The sequence below is a fragment of the Stegostoma tigrinum genome, unplaced genomic scaffold (genome assembly GCF_030684315.1).
Source record: "Stegostoma tigrinum isolate sSteTig4 unplaced genomic scaffold, sSteTig4.hap1 scaffold_70, whole genome shotgun sequence".
Classification (NCBI taxonomy): domain Eukaryota; kingdom Metazoa; phylum Chordata; class Chondrichthyes; order Orectolobiformes; family Stegostomatidae; genus Stegostoma; species Stegostoma tigrinum.
The window spans coordinates 2021724-2040648 of record NW_026728643.1 but is presented as its reverse complement, the minus strand read 5'-3'; the positions used below and the strand labels follow the sequence as shown (position 1 = coordinate 2040648).

Here is an 18925-nt window from a genome sequence, read left to right as displayed (position 1 = left end):
TTGGTGAAAGTAATATGATATTGCACTGAAATCCTCTTGTTGGGAGCATCTCAATTGCAAAAGAACTTGTATTTAATGACAGATTCCCATCCCAATTTCTGGCTTTAGGAAATATTCTGAATCACAATCTATTGTTTCACAATACCTTGCAAAATTATTACATCAGATTATAAAATAAAATGTCATTGATGAAAACATTTCAAAAGGAAATTGTCCAGAAAGTCGCATTACATGCTGCTGGGTCTTATCGGACCATATGAGAGTATCAATTCTATGCAGAATTTGGTCTTGTACATCATGCAATTAGTACAGGGGTAAGCACTCAGCAATAATTTTAATTAACTTCGTTTATCCAAAAATTTGGAAGTAATTTTGAAGCTTGTCAAAGGAAACCAAAATGAACTAAATCCTGAGACAGAGGGGCAAGCCGCACACAAACTTGTAGGGAGGCACCCTGAATTAAAACCACATTTTTGCAACATAATTGTAAATCTTACTGAACATCTCTTTCTCCGCTGTTTCCTCCGCCAAAAACCGACTCAGGAGTTTCTGGGCCCGATGTTCAGCATCTGACCCTGGCACTGTTTGGTTCAAGTAGGAAAGTACCTTCCGGAGACAAGAGTAAGTTGGAACTTGACGAAAGTCTTCGGCAGACTCCTCCAGCCAGATTTCGAGAATTTCAGGAATAGCACTGGAAATAAAGTCAGAGTTAACAACTGTTCATCGGGGAAGCAAAACATGTGGGGAAAAAAAAGCTTCTAATTCTACAAATGTCAATGCAATAGATTAAAGTTGGAATATGGGGTCATCGTGCTCACACAGGAGATGAGCTGCCATCTTGAACTGCTGCAGTGTACATGGCAATGGTGATCCTGCTGTGCCATCAGAGGGGGGCTGTGTGGCACTTTGACCCAATGATGAAGAAATGACTGTCCAAGTTAGAATTACGCTGGCCATGGATGGAAACTGCAAGTTGGCCATGTTTCCAAGTTTTCTTCTTTGTAGATTGCACAGGTAAGCTTAAGGCTCACGTATAAAGTGATTTCACATGTGTCTGAGGTTACTTATTACACCAGCAGGACCTCTTCGTGTTTAGAGTTTACTAGTAAAGAGAAAGTGAGCTTTAACAAAAAATCTTCTTTATAAAAGTCAAATGGGACAAATCAGATGAACAAAGAAAAACACAAGGATAATGATGATTTGTTTGCGTTTGTTCTGGGAGTTGCATTGCCAGTACTTGGATACCTCGGTAACATGGATAAATTGGGTCTAGTTGCAGGTGAATAATGAAATACTCCAACATAGTCAGCTTTCAATTCACTTATTTTAACTGCCTGGCTAATACTGAGAGGCCACGTAGCATTATTTCACAGGTAAATCAATGGTTACTTTTTTGCAACAAGACATCAGCTGCACAGAGAAGTCATCACACCACTGAAATCGAACGCTTTGCACAGAAAAACTCCCCAGGGCACTTCACAGCAGATTAACCATTCAAAAACTGACAAAGGAGGAGATATTCAAACAGATGTCCAAACATTTGGTCATAGTGACTCTTCATGAGTTTCTTAAAGGCGAGAGATGGTGATGTCTCGAGGAAGGAACTACACATCTGCAGGAAGTAGCACTAACGGTGGTGGGCTGATGAAAAAAATCAAGTAGTACACACCACACTGGACGTGGCAGAACAGAAAAGTTCCAGGCAAAGTTTGGGACCTAAAATAATTCCAGACTAAAGCAAAATAAGAACATGAAAGGATGTGAACACAAGAATTGAAAGTTTTTTCGAAAAAAAATCTAAAGTTCAGACATTGGTCAACCAAGAGACAACGTGGGCCAGCAAACATCAGAATGATGAGTCTTGTTGTGAATTGGGAGATGGACTGAGTTGCAGCTATGGTCTATGATGCAGTAGGTCGGAGAAACCTTTGACTTTCCAAAGACTCCAAAAAGTAAACATTTGTTTGATTAGCATCGCCAATTTACATGGAACATTTTACGCTGAAAGTGCTGTTCTAGTTTTTAATTTGGAATTTCTTTATCTGCAGCCCTACACTGAAACCGATGATCACCTATTTGAGCCCGTTCATAATAGATCATGACAGCACAGAAATTACATGGTGTGAAACATTACACACAGACATTGGGGCTTGATTCAGACTTCATCAGCTCCATTCCTGTTAAACAGTGGTTGGTGTAGGAAGTGCTAGGCAGCCACAGTGCCATATGCAGCAATAGCCTCTTGTTGTTTGAGAAAGATATACGACTTAGAAATAGTTCACACTGGAGGGGCTATTTTGACTTCATCTGCTTTCAGATCAGTTGGCATAGGTTGTACTCTTTTGCAATGATTCAAAAACACAGCTGGCCCATACTGGTAAGGTGCTGTATGATATTAACTAGTGAACATGGCAAATTATGAAATGAAGTGACTCATTTTGGAAATGTCAAGAGATTGTTTTTCAGTGAGGTCAGAAGAATCATGAAAAGCTTGATAAAAGGTGAAGTTTTTAATCAGCTTTTTACAAAATGGAGAAAAGCATACTGTGCATTTCAGATTTTCGAGTCTCAACAGCTGAAACCATGGCTGGTAACAACAGGACAAACATAATCTGGGATAGGCAAAAAAGTGAAACTGGACAGGAAAAAAGAGAAACGTCCGAAGTGGACACAAGGAAATTGCAGAGATGGAGGGACAAGGCTGTGGAAATGTTATTTGTTATGTTACCTCTCGGAAACAGTGACTAACTGAAACACACTGGAAACATGACCTAAGGAAGTTGCCTGGGCTCATTTGGTCCTGAATCATTCAGAAATGCCTAGGTCACATTACAAACACTCGAACAGTAACCCTCCAAAAATATATATAAAGAAAAATCAATTCAAAAGATCACAAAACCAAAAAATTCCATTTCCTACTGAAAGCCTTCATGGCTGGGAAATAAGTTGCTGAGCTAAAGAGCCTCTACCCTGCTGACAATATGGTAGAACTTAATTAGTACTGTGCTGAGTCCAAAATTTGACCCAAAACACTTTTCTGTCGTCCCACTAGAATTAAAGTCTCTGTTTCCAATAGATTCATTAACAAGTTACTACATCCCCACCGAGTAATCTGAAACCTTTAATCAGCTGCAGTGTACAACATCATTTCATTTAATTACTCATTATCATCCTTCCACCATCTAAAAGGATCATTTCCTAAAGCGAGCACAACATAATCTTAGATTGCAATGGCACTGGAGAGAAGCGTATTCTTAAAGTATTAGAGCGTTCCAGAATTGAAATAATTATGTACGGGTGCACTTTTGTCTTTCTTTTCAATTCTGGCCACTTGCGCATCTGAGATTAATTGTTTCACCGATGACAACTTCACTGGATAGATTCCTGCCTCTTCTGCCCTCACTCAAGCTGTTCCTTTAAAACCATGCTTTTACTCAACCCCTAAATATCTGTGTTTTCTTCAATGTCAAACTGACAGGTTGTAAGCTACTATTCTGTAGAAAAAGAACTCAACCCAAAAAACTTGAATTTAAAAGGAGATTAACATACCAAAAAACATACCAAACGAGCACATTACTTTCATGAGGATTACACTGTCCTCAATCGGGAATCAGGATAATTTAGGTTCCTTTATACACTTCATCCCTATATGTCTCTTGAGACATTAGTACAGGAATATTGTGAAATTAATCAGGACCAATTTGGTATCCACAATTAGCTGTGTTCATCCAGACATGAATAGCTAGGTGTTGGAGAAAAATTTCCAGATAACCACCATGCCCTGTGGCTTAGATTTCTAAAACTTTGTTTCATTTACCCAAAAAGACAACTGGGTGGGTTAGAGTGAATAGCAATGCACAAGGCATCCCAACTGTGTTCTGAGTTAGTAGGTACTGCTGATGCTGGAGTCTGAGATAACAAGGTGTGGAACTGGATGAACACAGCAGGCTAGCAGACTAGGGGCTCAGGAAAGCTGGCATTTCAGGTCTGGACCGATCTTCAGAAAATTTCTGGTGGAGGGCCCAGACCCGAAATATCAGTTTTTCTGCTCCTCTGATGCTGCCTGGCCAACTGTGTCCTATTTGTTTGATTAACGAGAGGGATTTTTCCTTTGCTGCATTTTTCATAAATTGTTTGAGCTTTATTTCGAACTTCAGTGCAGCCCAGTTGTGAACGCTTGCTATTGCATCTGAAGTAAAAATATTCCATGAAAATCCTCACTCCCTCAAATTGACCATTTTTCTCAATGCAATACTGCAAAAATTTGCCTTTGTATTTGCTCACAAGTAATTTTTCTGTGCTTGGCCCTTCAGGCATTGGCTTTCTTGATTGTAAAAACGACAAACAATATCAACTCAAGAAAACAAAATAAATGAGTAAGCAAACCATGTACAAAAGAAAATAAATCACTGTATATATAAAGGCAAGAATCTCAAATTTTAAAGTCCCCAAGTCCAGTCCAGCACTCAAATCTATTGGATAAATGTTCTTTTGTCTTAATCAAAAAGCACAGAGTTTAATCGAATGGCCAGACAAAGAAGAATAATCCCATCTTTAACCCCATGCAGCCAAAGTGTCATGCAGGGCAGCATGGTGGCTCAGCGGTTAGCACTGCCACCTCACAGCTCCAGGGTCCCAGGTTTGATTCCAGCCTTGGGTGACTGTCTGTGAGGAGTTTGCACATTCTCCCCATGTCTGAGTGAGTTTCCTCCAAGTGATCCAGTTTCCTCCCACAGTCCAAAGATGTGCAGGCTGGGCGGATCAGCCGTGTGCTAAATTGCCCTTCGTGTTCGGGGAATGGATCTGAGTGGGATGCTTCAAGGGACAGTGTGGACCTGTTGGGCCGAAGGGCCTGTTTACACACTGTAGGTAATCTAATCTTATTCAGAGCAGTAAAACAACCTCAGCAATCTGGTACAGCTCAAAAATAACTAGAATTCCAGCTAGAGATGCATTTGTGCGATGCTTTCTACAGTCAAATATCTTTGAAAGCACTTAGTTTACAAACTTCAAACATGAAAAATCATTTCACAAGATCATTTGGATTTCATAGATTCAGGAAGTATTAATTCAAGATCGATTATGTGCAAAATGTACAACAGCAGCACGGAGTGGGAGGGCTACCAAAGTCAGGACACCACAAACAAACCGCTTGCCAAGTATCTGACTGCTCTAGATAGCGGTATCATTCGGTTTCAACTATTCACAGGAAGTTTGCAGGATAACTTCTAATAAAGTGGTGTGAAGAGGAAAACCATTCCTGCAATAATGCATCATTATCACAAACTAGACTAATGACAATCTGAGATAAACAACCCCAAAAGCGTGATAATGTAGGACAAACAATTCCAAAAGACAAAGAATTTTGGATGATTTACACTGAAAAATATAAACAAGCCAATCTCTAGGAATAATGCAATCATTGGACATGCAAGGCAAGCAGCTTCTTTAATGCAAAAACAGAGTTAACATTTTGGGTCCAGCGACCCTCCCTCAGAACTGGAAGGGTCACCCGGACCTGAAACATTAACTCCATTCTGACCTTCACAGATGTTGCCAGAAATGCTGAGCTTTTCCAACAACTTTATTTTTGTCCCTGAATTGCAGTGTCCGTGATTCTTTCAGTTATTATTTAGCTTCTTGAATGTGATTGTTATGGGTTGGAGTGCTGTTTGCCATCCTGTTTTGGGTGCCTTATATATTCATGACAAAGGCTCTACATTATTTTACAGGTCTTTCTGGCTCTCCAGCAATTCTTCTCACATTCTTAAATTTCACATTGAAAATACAATTTCACTGCATGTCAAATCAAACTTACATTTTCATTAGTGTTTCCTTTTCTGCAGGACTGAAATTATATTCTTCTAGAAAGCTTGATCTGTTGAAGTCTATGCTTCTGCAATTGATCATAAACCACAAAAGAAAAAGCAAATTAAAATGGTGTTTGGGTCTACAATTGCTTGCCAGCCGTAAAATAAGAAATGAAGTCTCAAAATTCAGCATCCTAAGCCGTGATCAGCTAACTTTATGAAACAAGGTCACACTCTAAATGTAAAACTGCATAAAATAGTGAATACGTTCTTTAAATTTCCTCAGGAAGTTTACCAGAAATGCCCTTGAGGGCCAAAGCAGCTCACCAGCAGTGGTGGCGGCTGGTGGTAACAGGGGAAAGGAGCAGGTGCAAGGAGTGAAGCCACTTCTTCAATAGCTTACATTTGCTATTAGTCCAGAAATTTTAGTCTGAGATAAACTCAACACCTTCACATGCAACTGCTGCTTGTGCTTTGTATTGCTTGTTCCTCAGAATTAGGGAGAGAATATGCAAAGAACTCAGAAGCTGTTTCTTCATCAATGTGCCATGATCTGGAATGATATCCGTGTTTTTGTTTCTGTGGTATGTCTGACAGAGTCATACAGCATGGAAACATCTCTGCCTTCATGAAGAGATTTCTGATTATCCAACCTATGGCCACCAGCTCTCCAGCCATTCCCTTTACACACTACTGTATTGCAAATGAAGCATAATATGGTCACATTTTGGATCAAACTCACTTCTTGACTGTCGCTCCCTTCTCCGGTGAACTTAAATTCTGAATTTCATCAGAATTCGGACAGTGTTTGGACTTAACACTTTCACAGCTGCAATTGAACATCAAGAACAATTTAAAACACCTCAAGCAAACCCTTTCATCTTCAGTTAAATCCATTAAAATACCCATGAAAATTGAAGATTCAGAATGACAAGCCTCCATCAGATGGTTTTATTAAACAGGTTACACACCAGATGGTGAAGATTTCTGAGTCAGCATAAAATGTGAGCCCATATGCTCCCCAAGTATTCTTGCTTGAGACTGGGATTACAGTTCCTGTGATGCTGTCCCGCCAATAAGATGAATCTAGTTGCTGGATTTATCCACACACTTTTGAACATAAACATAGTACATGTTGTAATCCTCCAGTCCTCTGATACCACCCCCTGTATTCAAACAGCATTAGGTTGTTGTGCAAAGTGCCACTGCAGCCTCAAGCTATTTTTTTCTTTCTCAGTATCCTCAGTTGTCTACAATTCACTTCCTTCTGAGTTACCAACACCAGGGACAACCAGCCGTTCTAATCAAAGCAGAAATTGCTGTAAAAGCTCAGTGGCTCAAATTACTCAAAAATATTAACTCTGCTTTCTCGCCACAGATGCTGCCAGGCCTGCTTAGCTTTTCCAGCAATTTCCATTTTCGTTTCAGTTTTCCAGCATCTGCAGTTGTTTAATGTTCACATTTCTAAAATGCTGTCCAACCTCAGCTCATCCTTGTCTCAACTATTTACTTTTCATCGTGAATTGGACATCAACTTCTTCTGAATAGTATCGCAGCCAGGCCCTTACCTCTGTGAAGATTAAACAGTGATTTATGACCATTAGCCCCACTTTCGCTACCCTTTCACTGCTCACAAAGGAGGATGACATTCGGATTCCCTTTTAACATTAGCTGCCAGCATCATTTAGTTCAACACTTCCCTTCTGAACTACTCATAATTAACTCGGTACACACTGGGGTCATCAATAATCCTCATCATTTGTACCATTTGCCACACTTTCCTGCTTGTGGGAACACTCTGAGACTGTCACTAAACAACCTCCTGCTGTAAGACAGACTATTGTTTCATGACAGTTTTGCCTGAACTTGTGTTCAAACTTACTTGCTGCAAACGCCTTCTTGCTCCTTTTGAAGTTGGACCTCCTCCAAATCAAAATTATTCTGGATTGTTCCTTCCTCTTTTCTGTAGCCAAAATAAATATCTTATGATATGGTGCTTCCTGAAATGATCCATGTCTGATATTTGATCGATAGTGTGTGTGTATGTGTGTGCACAATAATTATAGAAGTGGTAGTGCAGGTTGAAGATATCATCAGGATTCTGAACTTTAAAAATTGGAGCATTGTATGAAAAACAAATATGTTCTGACTAATCATGATTAAACAAAAACCTCCTGATTTCCCCTCAACTCTGGTATTTACCAACCACACTTCAGGAAGGGATTTGAGAGGGTGCACAAAACATTCACAAAAAATATTACCAGAGATGACAAACTAGACAGCCCTGTGGAGAGGCTGAAGGAGCTTGGGCTGCTCTTGGAGAAGACTAAGAAGTGATTTTAAAAGTGTTCAAAATTATAAGGGATTTGGTTGGAATGGATAAGAACAATCGGTTCCTTGTGACAGAAGGCTTAAGAAGAAAAGGACACTGATTTAAGATGATCAGCAAAAAGAACCAATGGTGACAAGGATTTTTTTTTTAAATAGCATCATTGGAAACTGGAAAGCTCTGCCTCATTGTGTGGTGGATGCAGCTTCAATTGAGGTCTTCAAAAGTGAGCTACAATTTTCTAAAGGAGAGGTTTCGCAGTATTACACAGTAAAAGGACTTCGGAGTGAACGTAGGCAAGTCCCTCTTTGAGAGCTGGTACAAACATTATTAAATCATTGTCTCTGGGCTATTACCATTCGATGGCTATACAACATTGCACAAACTGCTAGCTCCCCAGCTATATCCTACCGCTTTGTCATATTCTGAATAATGATTCATTTTGTCATGCATGCAATTAAACTTACTCAGCAATTATTTCGCTGGATCCTGAAGAAACACAACTTCCATTTTCCTCACCATTTGCACTGTCAACATTTCCAGAACTGCAATTGATCAAAGAGGACAAATTAAGTCATTTAGAACAGGCAAACTCGTCCAGAATTAAATCCAACCCAATTCAACAACAAAAAATCACAGCCTTGAGAGATGGATTGTTTTGACTTCCACAGGATGCCCACAGGCCTTCATATTGAGGCAGTGCTGGGGTGTGGGTTGGAAGAGACAGAGCAGGGCAATAAGGAGAGAAAACCATTTCTTCAGTATTTCACCCTTGTTGAAAGCCGTTTCTGGGCTATGCAAGAACTTGATACTGAAAGACAAGCAAAATTTAATCTACCACTGAAAAGCTTTGAAAGCTTTATGCTAATTCAACATTATCCCATCTCTCAAAATAAGCCAAACATTGCAGAAGCAGTGAAGCAGTTGCTTCATGTGATTGCTATTGTCTGGATTGGTGCTCACTGCACTGCCAATTGGGGTATCTTCCTGAGGCAACCCTGACATAATCCTACAGCAAATCCCAACAGTTTCCTTTCACAGTATTAGATCCCAAATACCATACAACAGGTTTAATCTGTCGTCACATCAAATTTACTTGTCAATTACTCCTTCAGTTTCTGACAAACTTAGGTTTCCACCCACCACACAGTGTGACATGTCAATATTTTCACAGCTGCAACTGGTCACAAAACACCAAATAAATCATTTTACTTGTGCATATGATCACATTTTTAATTTCTGGCACTCTTATCAACTTGGGATTTGTGGCTGTGAGGGGGAGCCAGTGGGTAGATGAGGTGTAAAGATGTCAAATAAAGAACCTCTGCACTGGGACAGACAACAAACATCCCAAAAGAGAGGATTTAAGTTTAACTTCCTCATATCTGAAAAAGAAACTCAAGCTCTTTACAGACTATTGACAATTCAACCCTCACAAGCACAGCTTGTAACTCAAAGTTTGATTCAGAGCACTGATGTAGGAATTTGTCTTTGCTCAAATTCACTGAAGCTTAAGGTCAGATTAGTCACCATTGGCTGTTTTGCTGAAAAAAAATCATTTTTCTATCCTGCTCCTTTAACAGTTCTGAGTTTCGTTAAAGATCTGGACAGAATAAGCTCAGGATTAATTCAAGGTCTCTGACTTGTGAAAGTGCCTGACTCCATGAATACACATGGCAAATGACCAAATTAGATAATTCAAAATGCAAATTATTCAATGGCAATATTGTATGGGAGAAATACCAAGGCTCGGACATGGGGAGCAGGTCACATTCTTAATTGAAGACATATTTCTTCAAATGTTACGGACATTTGGAGGACACTTCAATGAACTTGGAGTAAGTTTGTAGGGAGGGTGCAGCTGAGCAGGAAGGAGGAACACAGAGAAGTGCTGAGGTGGGGTAGAGGAGATTAACTCATTTCTTTAGCAATTTTACCAGAGCCACATTGTCCAGAAATATAACCTCAATATTGATCTGAGAACAATTTCCCATCTAAGTGTTTTGGATGCTTCAATGGTGATGCTATTATTTCAGACAACTGTCTCTGTTATAAATTTTTGAGGGAGGCAGCCCAGCAGACACTTTAATGTGACTGCTATAGTCTGGAGTGGCATTCATTACATTGCAACAAAAATTTTGAAGAAATCAATGGTTCCCCATCATTCCCTTTTCACAATGCTGCATTCCAAATGAAGCAGAATTAAAACATATCAAAATTATTTCCGATCAACCTTGCTTCCTCATGGTTACACAGATGCCTGGCAAACTTTGATTCCTACCCACCCGACAATCTATACAGCCAAAATATCTGCAGCTGTAAGTGCACATGAAGCACAAATTAAGAAAAGGATTTGCATCTACAACTGACTTGTAAACATTGAAAATAAATACTGAATCCCAAAATGCTCTGTATTTCAAGTCCCCATTAGGTCAAAGTCCACATGAATGACTACACTAGATGGTTTGCTTTCCAAATTTTCAGAGAAAATATGTAGGACACTCCAGTTACATTGGCTGGTGCATTTGAGGGGAGGTGGGAGGTTTCGCAGTTTAGCATTGTTGCAAGTTAGACCACCAAGGTCTGGATGTTGAGGGCCAATCAAATTTTCACTGAACATTTTAAAATGTTTTCTATGGATCAAAGGCTGAAATGTGTCATTGATTTAATTACGGGCAATGGCCTCGGAGGGAGTAAAGCTGTTTCTTTAATGTGATTTTTATCGTCTCGAATGGTGACATAATCTTTCAAGAGCTACTATATTCACAGCAATTTCTTTTCATGTTATGTATTATGAATGAAGCACAGAAGGATGAAACTTACTTTGAAATGTCTGCAGTCGCTTTTGGTGAACTTCGTTCTTCATCTTTCTCAGAGTTTGGGCTGTCAAAGGTTTTAGACCTGCAATTCATTCAGACCATAAGACCATAAGACAGAGGAGCAGAAATTAGGCCATTCGGCCCATTGAGTCAGTTCTGCCATTCAGTCAGGATGATAAGTTCCTCAACACCATTCTCCTGCTTTCTCCCCATAACCCTTAATCCCCTTGATAATCTGTCTCAGTTTTAAATGTACTCAATGACCTGGCCCCTACAGCCTTCTGTGGCAGTGAATTTCACAGATTCAACACTCTCTGGCTGAAGAGGTTTCTCCAAATCTCCAATTGAAAAGATCTCCTCTTTATTCTAAAAGTGGGCCCTCGGGTCCTAGTCTCTCCTACCAATGAAAGCATCTTCCCAACATCCACTCTGTCCAGGCCATTCAGTATTCTAAAAGTTTCAATTAGATCACCCCTCATCCATCTAATCTCCAATGAGTATAGTCTCAGAGTCCTCAAACGTTCCTCATATTTTAAGCTTTCCATTCCCTGGACCATTCTCATGAACCTCCTCTGAACCCGTTCCAGGGACAGTGCATACACAACCTCAGTGACAATCAGCATTAACAGTTGGGCTGAGAAGGATGCTGATCTGCCATCCCTTTCACTGGACCAGCAGCTGTCAAAACTGATCCAAACCGTCAGCTGGTGAGTAACGCCGGCAGCAATCTCTGTATTGGTCACCGCTGGAATCGGCCAAGGCCTCCAGGTTTCAGATCCAGCAGAAGGCCTGCAGCATGAACCACAAGCTTCCATCTAAAATTTCTTTTTACAACACTAAGAACAGAGCAAATATTAGAACAACAGCCAACTGTTTCTTTAATGTGAAAACAAACAAACTATGGACACCGGCAATCTGAAAGAAAGGCAGATGTTTCTGGAGAAACTCTACAGGTTTTGCAGCATCTGCAGACAGAAAACAGAGTTCAAGTGAAGCCAGGTGACATTTCTTCAGAGGTGTGAAGTTCTAAACAGGGGAACCTTAACTCAAAGCGCCCACTCTGCTTTCTCTCCACAGATGCTGCTAAGTTTCGGGAGATAGCCTCTATGTAATGCTCCTGAAAATGCCAGACCTCCAGCAGCTGCCCTTCATATTTTTGTATTCCGATTAAAGCATCATTTCCTCACATATTGGATCAATACTTACTTTCTGATCTCAGCAACTGTCTTTGGAGGAATTGGATTTTCAAGCTCCTCACAGCTCAGAATGTTATCATTGTTCCCGATGCTGAAATTAGTTGTGAAGAATGTCATTTTAAACAAATACTTGCACCCAGTAATTCTTAGCTCATCGGCAGTTTCCTTTGTATTCCTTGTACTCTGAATAAAGCAAAACCTTAACCACTTATTGTATTCAAACTTACTCTTTCATGACAGATTTTAGAGTGCAAGGTTTCCCATCTACCTTGTAGTTTGCACTTTCAGGTGATCTGCAAATGGTCCTAAAAGTGTTATCAAGTAAATTTGAGCAAACATCCACATCCACAAGAAAATTATCTCCATACACCTGAAAGACATTGAGTCGGCATTTTGTGCCATTGACAGCTAATTTTCTAACAACGGGTCAAGACGCAACTACAGAATATGGTCATTGGTCTCCCCGAAACCCCCAACGGTAGTTTGCAAGATAAGACCATGAGACTGGAGTGTGGAAGTAAAGAGAGAGAGAGAGAGAGAGAGAGGGAGAAGGATGCAACAAATCCATTTCTTCAACATTTTATATTTGTTGCAGAGTCTAAAAATATCTCAAACAAAGAGCTCCAGGCCCAAATATAGAAAGGCAACCAACTTTCCAGTGAAGAACTTCAGATAGCGTCTCTACATTCAGGGCTGAATGTCCCAAGTCAACTGGCCTTGGCCTGAGACATGACATTCTTGGCAAAGTAGAGGGGAGTTCAGGAGGAAAGCTGAACTCTCTTCTGCACCATTATACTGTATTGTCAGAGGTGGGCAAAGTAGGTGGTTTAATGACTCACTGGGCATGAATCACGTCACCAGCTGACAGCCACTTGTGTCTGTCTGTCTCTCTGGTAAATATTAGAGTTCCTCAACTCCCGCAGTGGACATTGGCCTGCAAATCTCTTTTCTATAAGCTCGGCAATGACAATTGTAAAGATTGCAGCTCTGCCCCTATTTCATCCTTTTGTCAACTGTTTTTATGAAAAAAGATCACCCTCCAGATTTAGTGTGTTCATGGACAGCAGCAGGTTTTTCTTCAAAACCTTCACAGGAGATTTGAAAGACACCACAGGCAGACTGAGGGTAGGGGATGAGGTAGGAACCTCAATTCTTCGACATGTGGTATCCTTAATTCAGAGCTCAGCTATCTAAATGTTTGGCGACAAATGAAGATCTGCATAGTGAATGGATGAGCAATTTTTTTCACTGAACACTTTTGGATCTTTTCTGTTAATACAGCTTTTCTTTTTAAACAAACAAAATCTGTGTAGATTTTTGATACAATCAAGCAACTTCGTTAATGTGACTGCTGCTGTCTAGTGTTTGCTGCATTGCTGTGGGAGGAAGGCCCTCCACAGATCTTACAGGAAGTGCCAGCAGGTTTTTTAACATTGTTGTATTTTGGATGAAACTTAATTAAGTCACACATTAGACTGAAGCTTACTTTGTGTTCACTGAATCGATTACTGGAATCTCTTCTGCCTCTGAGGTGTCAAAGCTTCCATATCTGCAATTGGTCAGACAGCACAAACTAAGTGATTTTAAACAAGCTTGAATCTACAATTTGCATTCAGCCACTGAAAAACATCTGAAGGTTCGGGATTTCGGCATTTGAAGCCTTGATTATCGAGTTTGTTAATACTTTGCATTGAAACTCCAATTTGGCATTTTACAGCATACCTGCCACATCCCATACAACAGAGAAGAGTAAAACATTCAATGTGGTTCTGTCTCATCTGATCGTAACTTCAAATCTACATTCCTGCCTATCTGAGTGACCTTTCACTCCCTTGCTCTCAACAAGTATCTATTTATCTTTCCATTTACAGTATTCCAGTGCTCTGCTTTTACCATCTTTTCAGGAAGAAAACTTAAAAGAATACCCACATTTTGAGATATTTAAAAAACCACTGTTTTAAGTTGACAACCACTGAATTTTAGACACTCGCCCTTCATTCTAGTCTCTTCTGTAAGAGGAAACACCGTCTGCATATCTACCCTGTACAAATGCTCAGGTTTTTTTCTTTCAATCACATTGCGCCTTCCGCCCTAAACACCGACTGATGCAAGCCTTGTCTGTACAAATTTTCCTTGTGAGGCAAGTCACTTAGGCTCGGTATTATTCTGGTAAACCTGTTCTGAACTGCCTCTCATATATTTACTTCCATCTTTAAATAAGGCTGACCACCACAAAGAAAAACATTCAAGATATGGGCTCACCAGTGATCCCTAATTTTGTGTTTAAGTTCCTTCATGATAAAATGAAAACATTTATTTGCTTTCCTAATTACTTAATGTATCTGTACATAAGCAATTTGTGATTCATGCACGAGGATACCCAGAATCCACTGTATCTCAGAGCTATGCAATCTCCTTCAACAAAAAAAACTGCTATGCTTCCTGCCAAAATGGACTTCAAATTTACCCATGTTCAACTGTCTTTGTCAGATCTTTGACGACTTGCTCAACCTCTCTTTCTCTGCAGTATTCCAATGTCCTCTGAGGTTAATTTTTAATGCATTTTTGTCTCTTCAGCACATCTGTCAGCCATAAATTCATTCCTTCGTAAGTCATCGACTGTTCGTCAATACTTCGAAAACTTGGCCAGAAACAGATTATTAAAATTATATTGGAATTATGTGATCCAAACAATTTTGAGCTCCAGTTAATTCTCTGTCTCAAATAAACACCTAAGTAAATGAGAACACTCATGCAAAAAGGGATGAATTCCTTGGATCTAATTACAGAAGACCAAAATAACTGTAGCATCTAGTCAGCCTGTTTCTCCCTTTCACTATGGATATAGGAAAATCTTGAAATGTAGGATGTGTGTAAGGTGAATGGATACTATTAGCATCCATTGAATTATGATGATCTTTTAGCTGAATTCAAATGGTTGACTCAAACACGAATCTTAAACACAACATCTGTCCAATTAGTAAAATGGATTTGAACTTTCGAATGGCATGGAAGCCATTTTGTTGTTGACTTTTTAAAATCTCGCAAGGATCTCCCTGCAAATGGAAACATTCACCAAAAGACATTAGACAAGTCAGTGATCTAAGCAGCCAATGTAATAAACAGTTACACTGTGAAAGGAGGAGATAGTAAATATAACAGATGATTGTCTTAACCAGAACGATCTCAGAGCTTAATGAGAACCAACCTCCTCAAATTTCAACAAACCACATTTTGCTGAGATTCCTTCGTTTTACAAATTTTTCGCTTGACCTTTAAAAGAATACCGTCATCTAAGATGACTACAGGCACAATACAAAAGCAAATAAGAAAGTAATAACCTGCGAAGAATCTTTATGCACTATTGAACCTCTGAGAGATAATGTGAGACACATGAGTGAGCTGTCATGTTTAAAATTCGAGGGCAAGTATAGGTCATCTTTTTCTTTAAAACTCAAAAGCTTATTGCTGGAATTATTCTGCTGGAACATTTATTTACTTGGGCAAAGAAAGAGAATATTTTGGCCACAGGAAAAAAGAGAAACCCAAATTCCCTTTTGAAAGGACCAGCTGGATCATTTCTGCAATCCATTGGGTTCATGAAAGCCAGCTCATTAGCTTACTGCTTTGAAGAAAAATCTAATCACCTCTGGTTATTTGCTGATCTTCTCAAATTTTATAAGCATAGCACATTTGTGAAACTTTTCATCCCCGGGGTGTCCCTATAATGTCAGAGGCACATCAATTGAAGGTCAGCAGTGGTGAGAATCGCTTTGTCTCTGAACTGAGTTTTGATCAGTTACCCCAAAAAACCATTTGTGAATTGCATAAACTGTTAAATACTCACCGACATTCAGAAAACTAATGTATTAAAAAAAACTGAGGTGACAAGAGAAACCATCACTGATGTCATTTGAAAAATATGCAACCCATTATGACAGAATTGCGGTACTCCTGCATATTTCAGTGGTAAACAGACATTCATTTGACCAACATTTCAGTTTTGCAAAAAGGCTCCTCATACTGCATTCAGCTTCCAAACTTTTATTGTTATGCCCAACACAGACTTACAGAAATTGATAGATTTTGTTCAATTAAAATAGCACTCTTCCATTCACTACATGCAGAAACTTAGACATCCCAAACATTGTTTCAGGAAGCTCCAAACTACATAAAAAGCATTGAAGGAAGTCAATGTTACATTTTATCCTTAATCTCAAGGTCTAGTCATTGTCCTAACACATTCACCGCACTTATTAAACTTTGTGTTGTACTGGGTCAAAATCACTTCATTATTGCGAAAAATTAATCAAAAATACTTTGCCACCTGTCTCTGTATTATGTTTTGTGAGTATGTTTTATTCACTTTTGTCCCAAACCACTAGCGGGGTGCTTAATCATGATTTGTGCCACCATTTGGGATCAGGGATATTGGAAGGGGATAGGGGCACAGAACAGGAGAACTGAAGGACTGCTTTGCCTTGTTGTAAACAAACAAGTTCATCACAGGATGTTGTCAAGGATTCCTGCAGGAAATAGGAGAGCCCAAAATAGTTACAAGTTCATCTTTGAGAAAAGAAAATCTAATGTAAATGTCGGGGAAGCAGAATGAACGTCACACACTGGATTTCCACATCTCTTTTCTTTTCATTTTGAAAATTAGAACATGTGTGTATTGCCCGTGAAATCATTCTGACTGCATTAATATGGCACAATATTTTGTGGGTCCTTTAAATCTCTTGTGCATGCAAATCCACATTTAGCAAGAGATTACTGAATGCTGCAAGGCACCTGAAAATGTTTGCCAGTCTCCTTTCCTTCTACACTTCCCTTCTGAAGTACCTATATTTCACTCTGTACATATTGGGGTCATCAATAATCCTCATCATTTGTACCATGTGCCACTCTCTCCTGCTTGTGGGAACACTCTGAGATTGTCACTAAACAACCTCCTGCTGTAAGACAGACTGCTGTTTCATTGCAGTTTTGCCTAAACTTGTGTTGAAATTTACTTGCTGCAAACGCCTTCTTGCTCCTTTTGAAGTTGGACCTCCTCCAAATCAAAATTATTCTGGATTGTTCCTTCTTCTCTTCTGGAGCCAAAATAAATATCTTATGATATGGTGCTTCCTGAAATGATCCATGTCTGATATTCGATATATAGTGTGTGTGTGTGTGTGTGCACAATAATTATAGAAGTGGTAGTGCAGGTTGAAGATATCATCAGGATTCTGAACTTTAAAAATTGGAGCATTGTATGAAAAACAAATATGTTCTGACAAATCATTATAAAAAAAAACTCCTGATATGCCCTCAACTCTGGTATTTACCAACCACACTTCAGGAAGGGATTTGAGAGGGTGCACAAAACATTCCCAAAAAATATTACCAGAGATGACAAACTAGACAGCCCTGTGGAGAGCCTGAAGAAGCTCAGGCTGCTCTTGGAGAAAACTAAGAAGTGATTTTAAAAGTGTTCAAAATCATAAGGGATTTGGTTAGAATGGATAAGAACAATCGGTGCCTTGTGACAGAAGGCTTAAGGAGAAAAGGACACTGATTTGAGATGATCAGCAAAAAGAACCAATGGTGACAAGGAATTTTTTTTTTCAATAGCCTATTCAGGAACTGGAAAGCTCTGCCGAATAGTGTGGTGGATGCAGCTTCAATTGCGGTCTTCAAAAGTGAACTACAATTTTCGAAAGGAGAGGTTTCGCAGTATTACACAGTAAAAGGACTTAGGAGCGAACGTAGGCAAGTCCCTCTTTGAGAGCTGGTACAAACATCAAATCATTGTCTCTGGGCTATTACCATTTGATGGCTGTATAACATTGCACAAACTGCTAGCTCCCCAGCTATTTCCTACCGCTTTGTCATATTCTGAATAATGATTCACTTTGTCATGCATGCAATTAAACTGACTCAGCAATTATTTCGCTGGATCCTGAAGAAACACAACTTCCATTTTCCTCACCATTTGCACTGTCAACATTTCCAGAACTGCAATTGATCGAAGAGAACAAATTAAGTCATTTAGAACAGGCAAACACGTCCAGAATTAAATCCAACCCAATTCAACAACAAAAAATCACAGTGTTGAGAGAGGGGTCCTTTTGACTTCCACAGGATGCCCACAGGCCTTCATACTGAGGCAGTGCTGGGGTGTGGGTTGGAAGAGACAGAGCAGGGCAATAAGGAGAGAAAACCATTTCTTCAGTATTTCACCCTTGTTGAAAGCCGTTCCTGCGCTGTGCAAGAACTTGATACTGAAAGACAAGCAAATTTCAGTCTACCATTGAAAAGCTTTGAATGCTTTATGCTAATTCAACATTATTCCATCTCTTAAAATAAGCCAAACATTGCAGAAGCAGTGAAGCAGTTGCTTCATGTGATTGCTGTTGTCTGGATTGGTGCTCACTGCACTGCCAATTGGGGTATCTTCCTGAGGCAACCCTGACATAATCCTACAGCAAATCCCAACAGTTTCCTTTCACAGTATTAGATCCCAAATACCATACAACAGGTTTAATCTGTCGTCACATCAAATTTACTTGTCAATTACTCCTTCAGTTTCTGACAAACTTAGGTTTCCACCCACTACACAGTGTGACATGTCAACATTTTCACAGCTGCAACTGGTCACAAAACACCAAATAAATCATTTTACTTGTGCACATGATCACATTTTTAATTTCTGGCACTCTTATCTTATTTTGGCTGTGAGGGGGAGCCAGTGGGTAGATGAGGAGTAAAGAGGTCAAATAAAGAACC

The 18925-nt window shown here is 39.6% G+C and overlaps 1 protein-coding gene across 1 annotated transcript in view; it reads right to left on the bottom strand.

Annotated features, from left to right (window-relative positions):
* Nucleotides 1–18925, bottom strand: part of LOC132209185 (ral guanine nucleotide dissociation stimulator-like 1) — a 56742-nt gene that overhangs the window by 25096 nt on the left and 12721 nt on the right. Inside the window, exons 4-11 of the mRNA XM_059644329.1 lie at nt 18077–18154; nt 13641–13703; nt 12165–12245; nt 10963–11040; nt 8607–8684; nt 6553–6639; nt 5819–5896; nt 498–691 (exon numbers count right to left, since the gene is read on the bottom strand). Of these exons, the coding sequence (XP_059500312.1) occupies nt 498–691; nt 5819–5896; nt 6553–6639; nt 8607–8684; nt 10963–11040; nt 12165–12245; nt 13641–13703; nt 18077–18154 (737 nt within the window). The remainder of the gene's footprint in view (nt 1–497; nt 692–5818; nt 5897–6552; nt 6640–8606; nt 8685–10962; nt 11041–12164; nt 12246–13640; nt 13704–18076; nt 18155–18925) is intronic.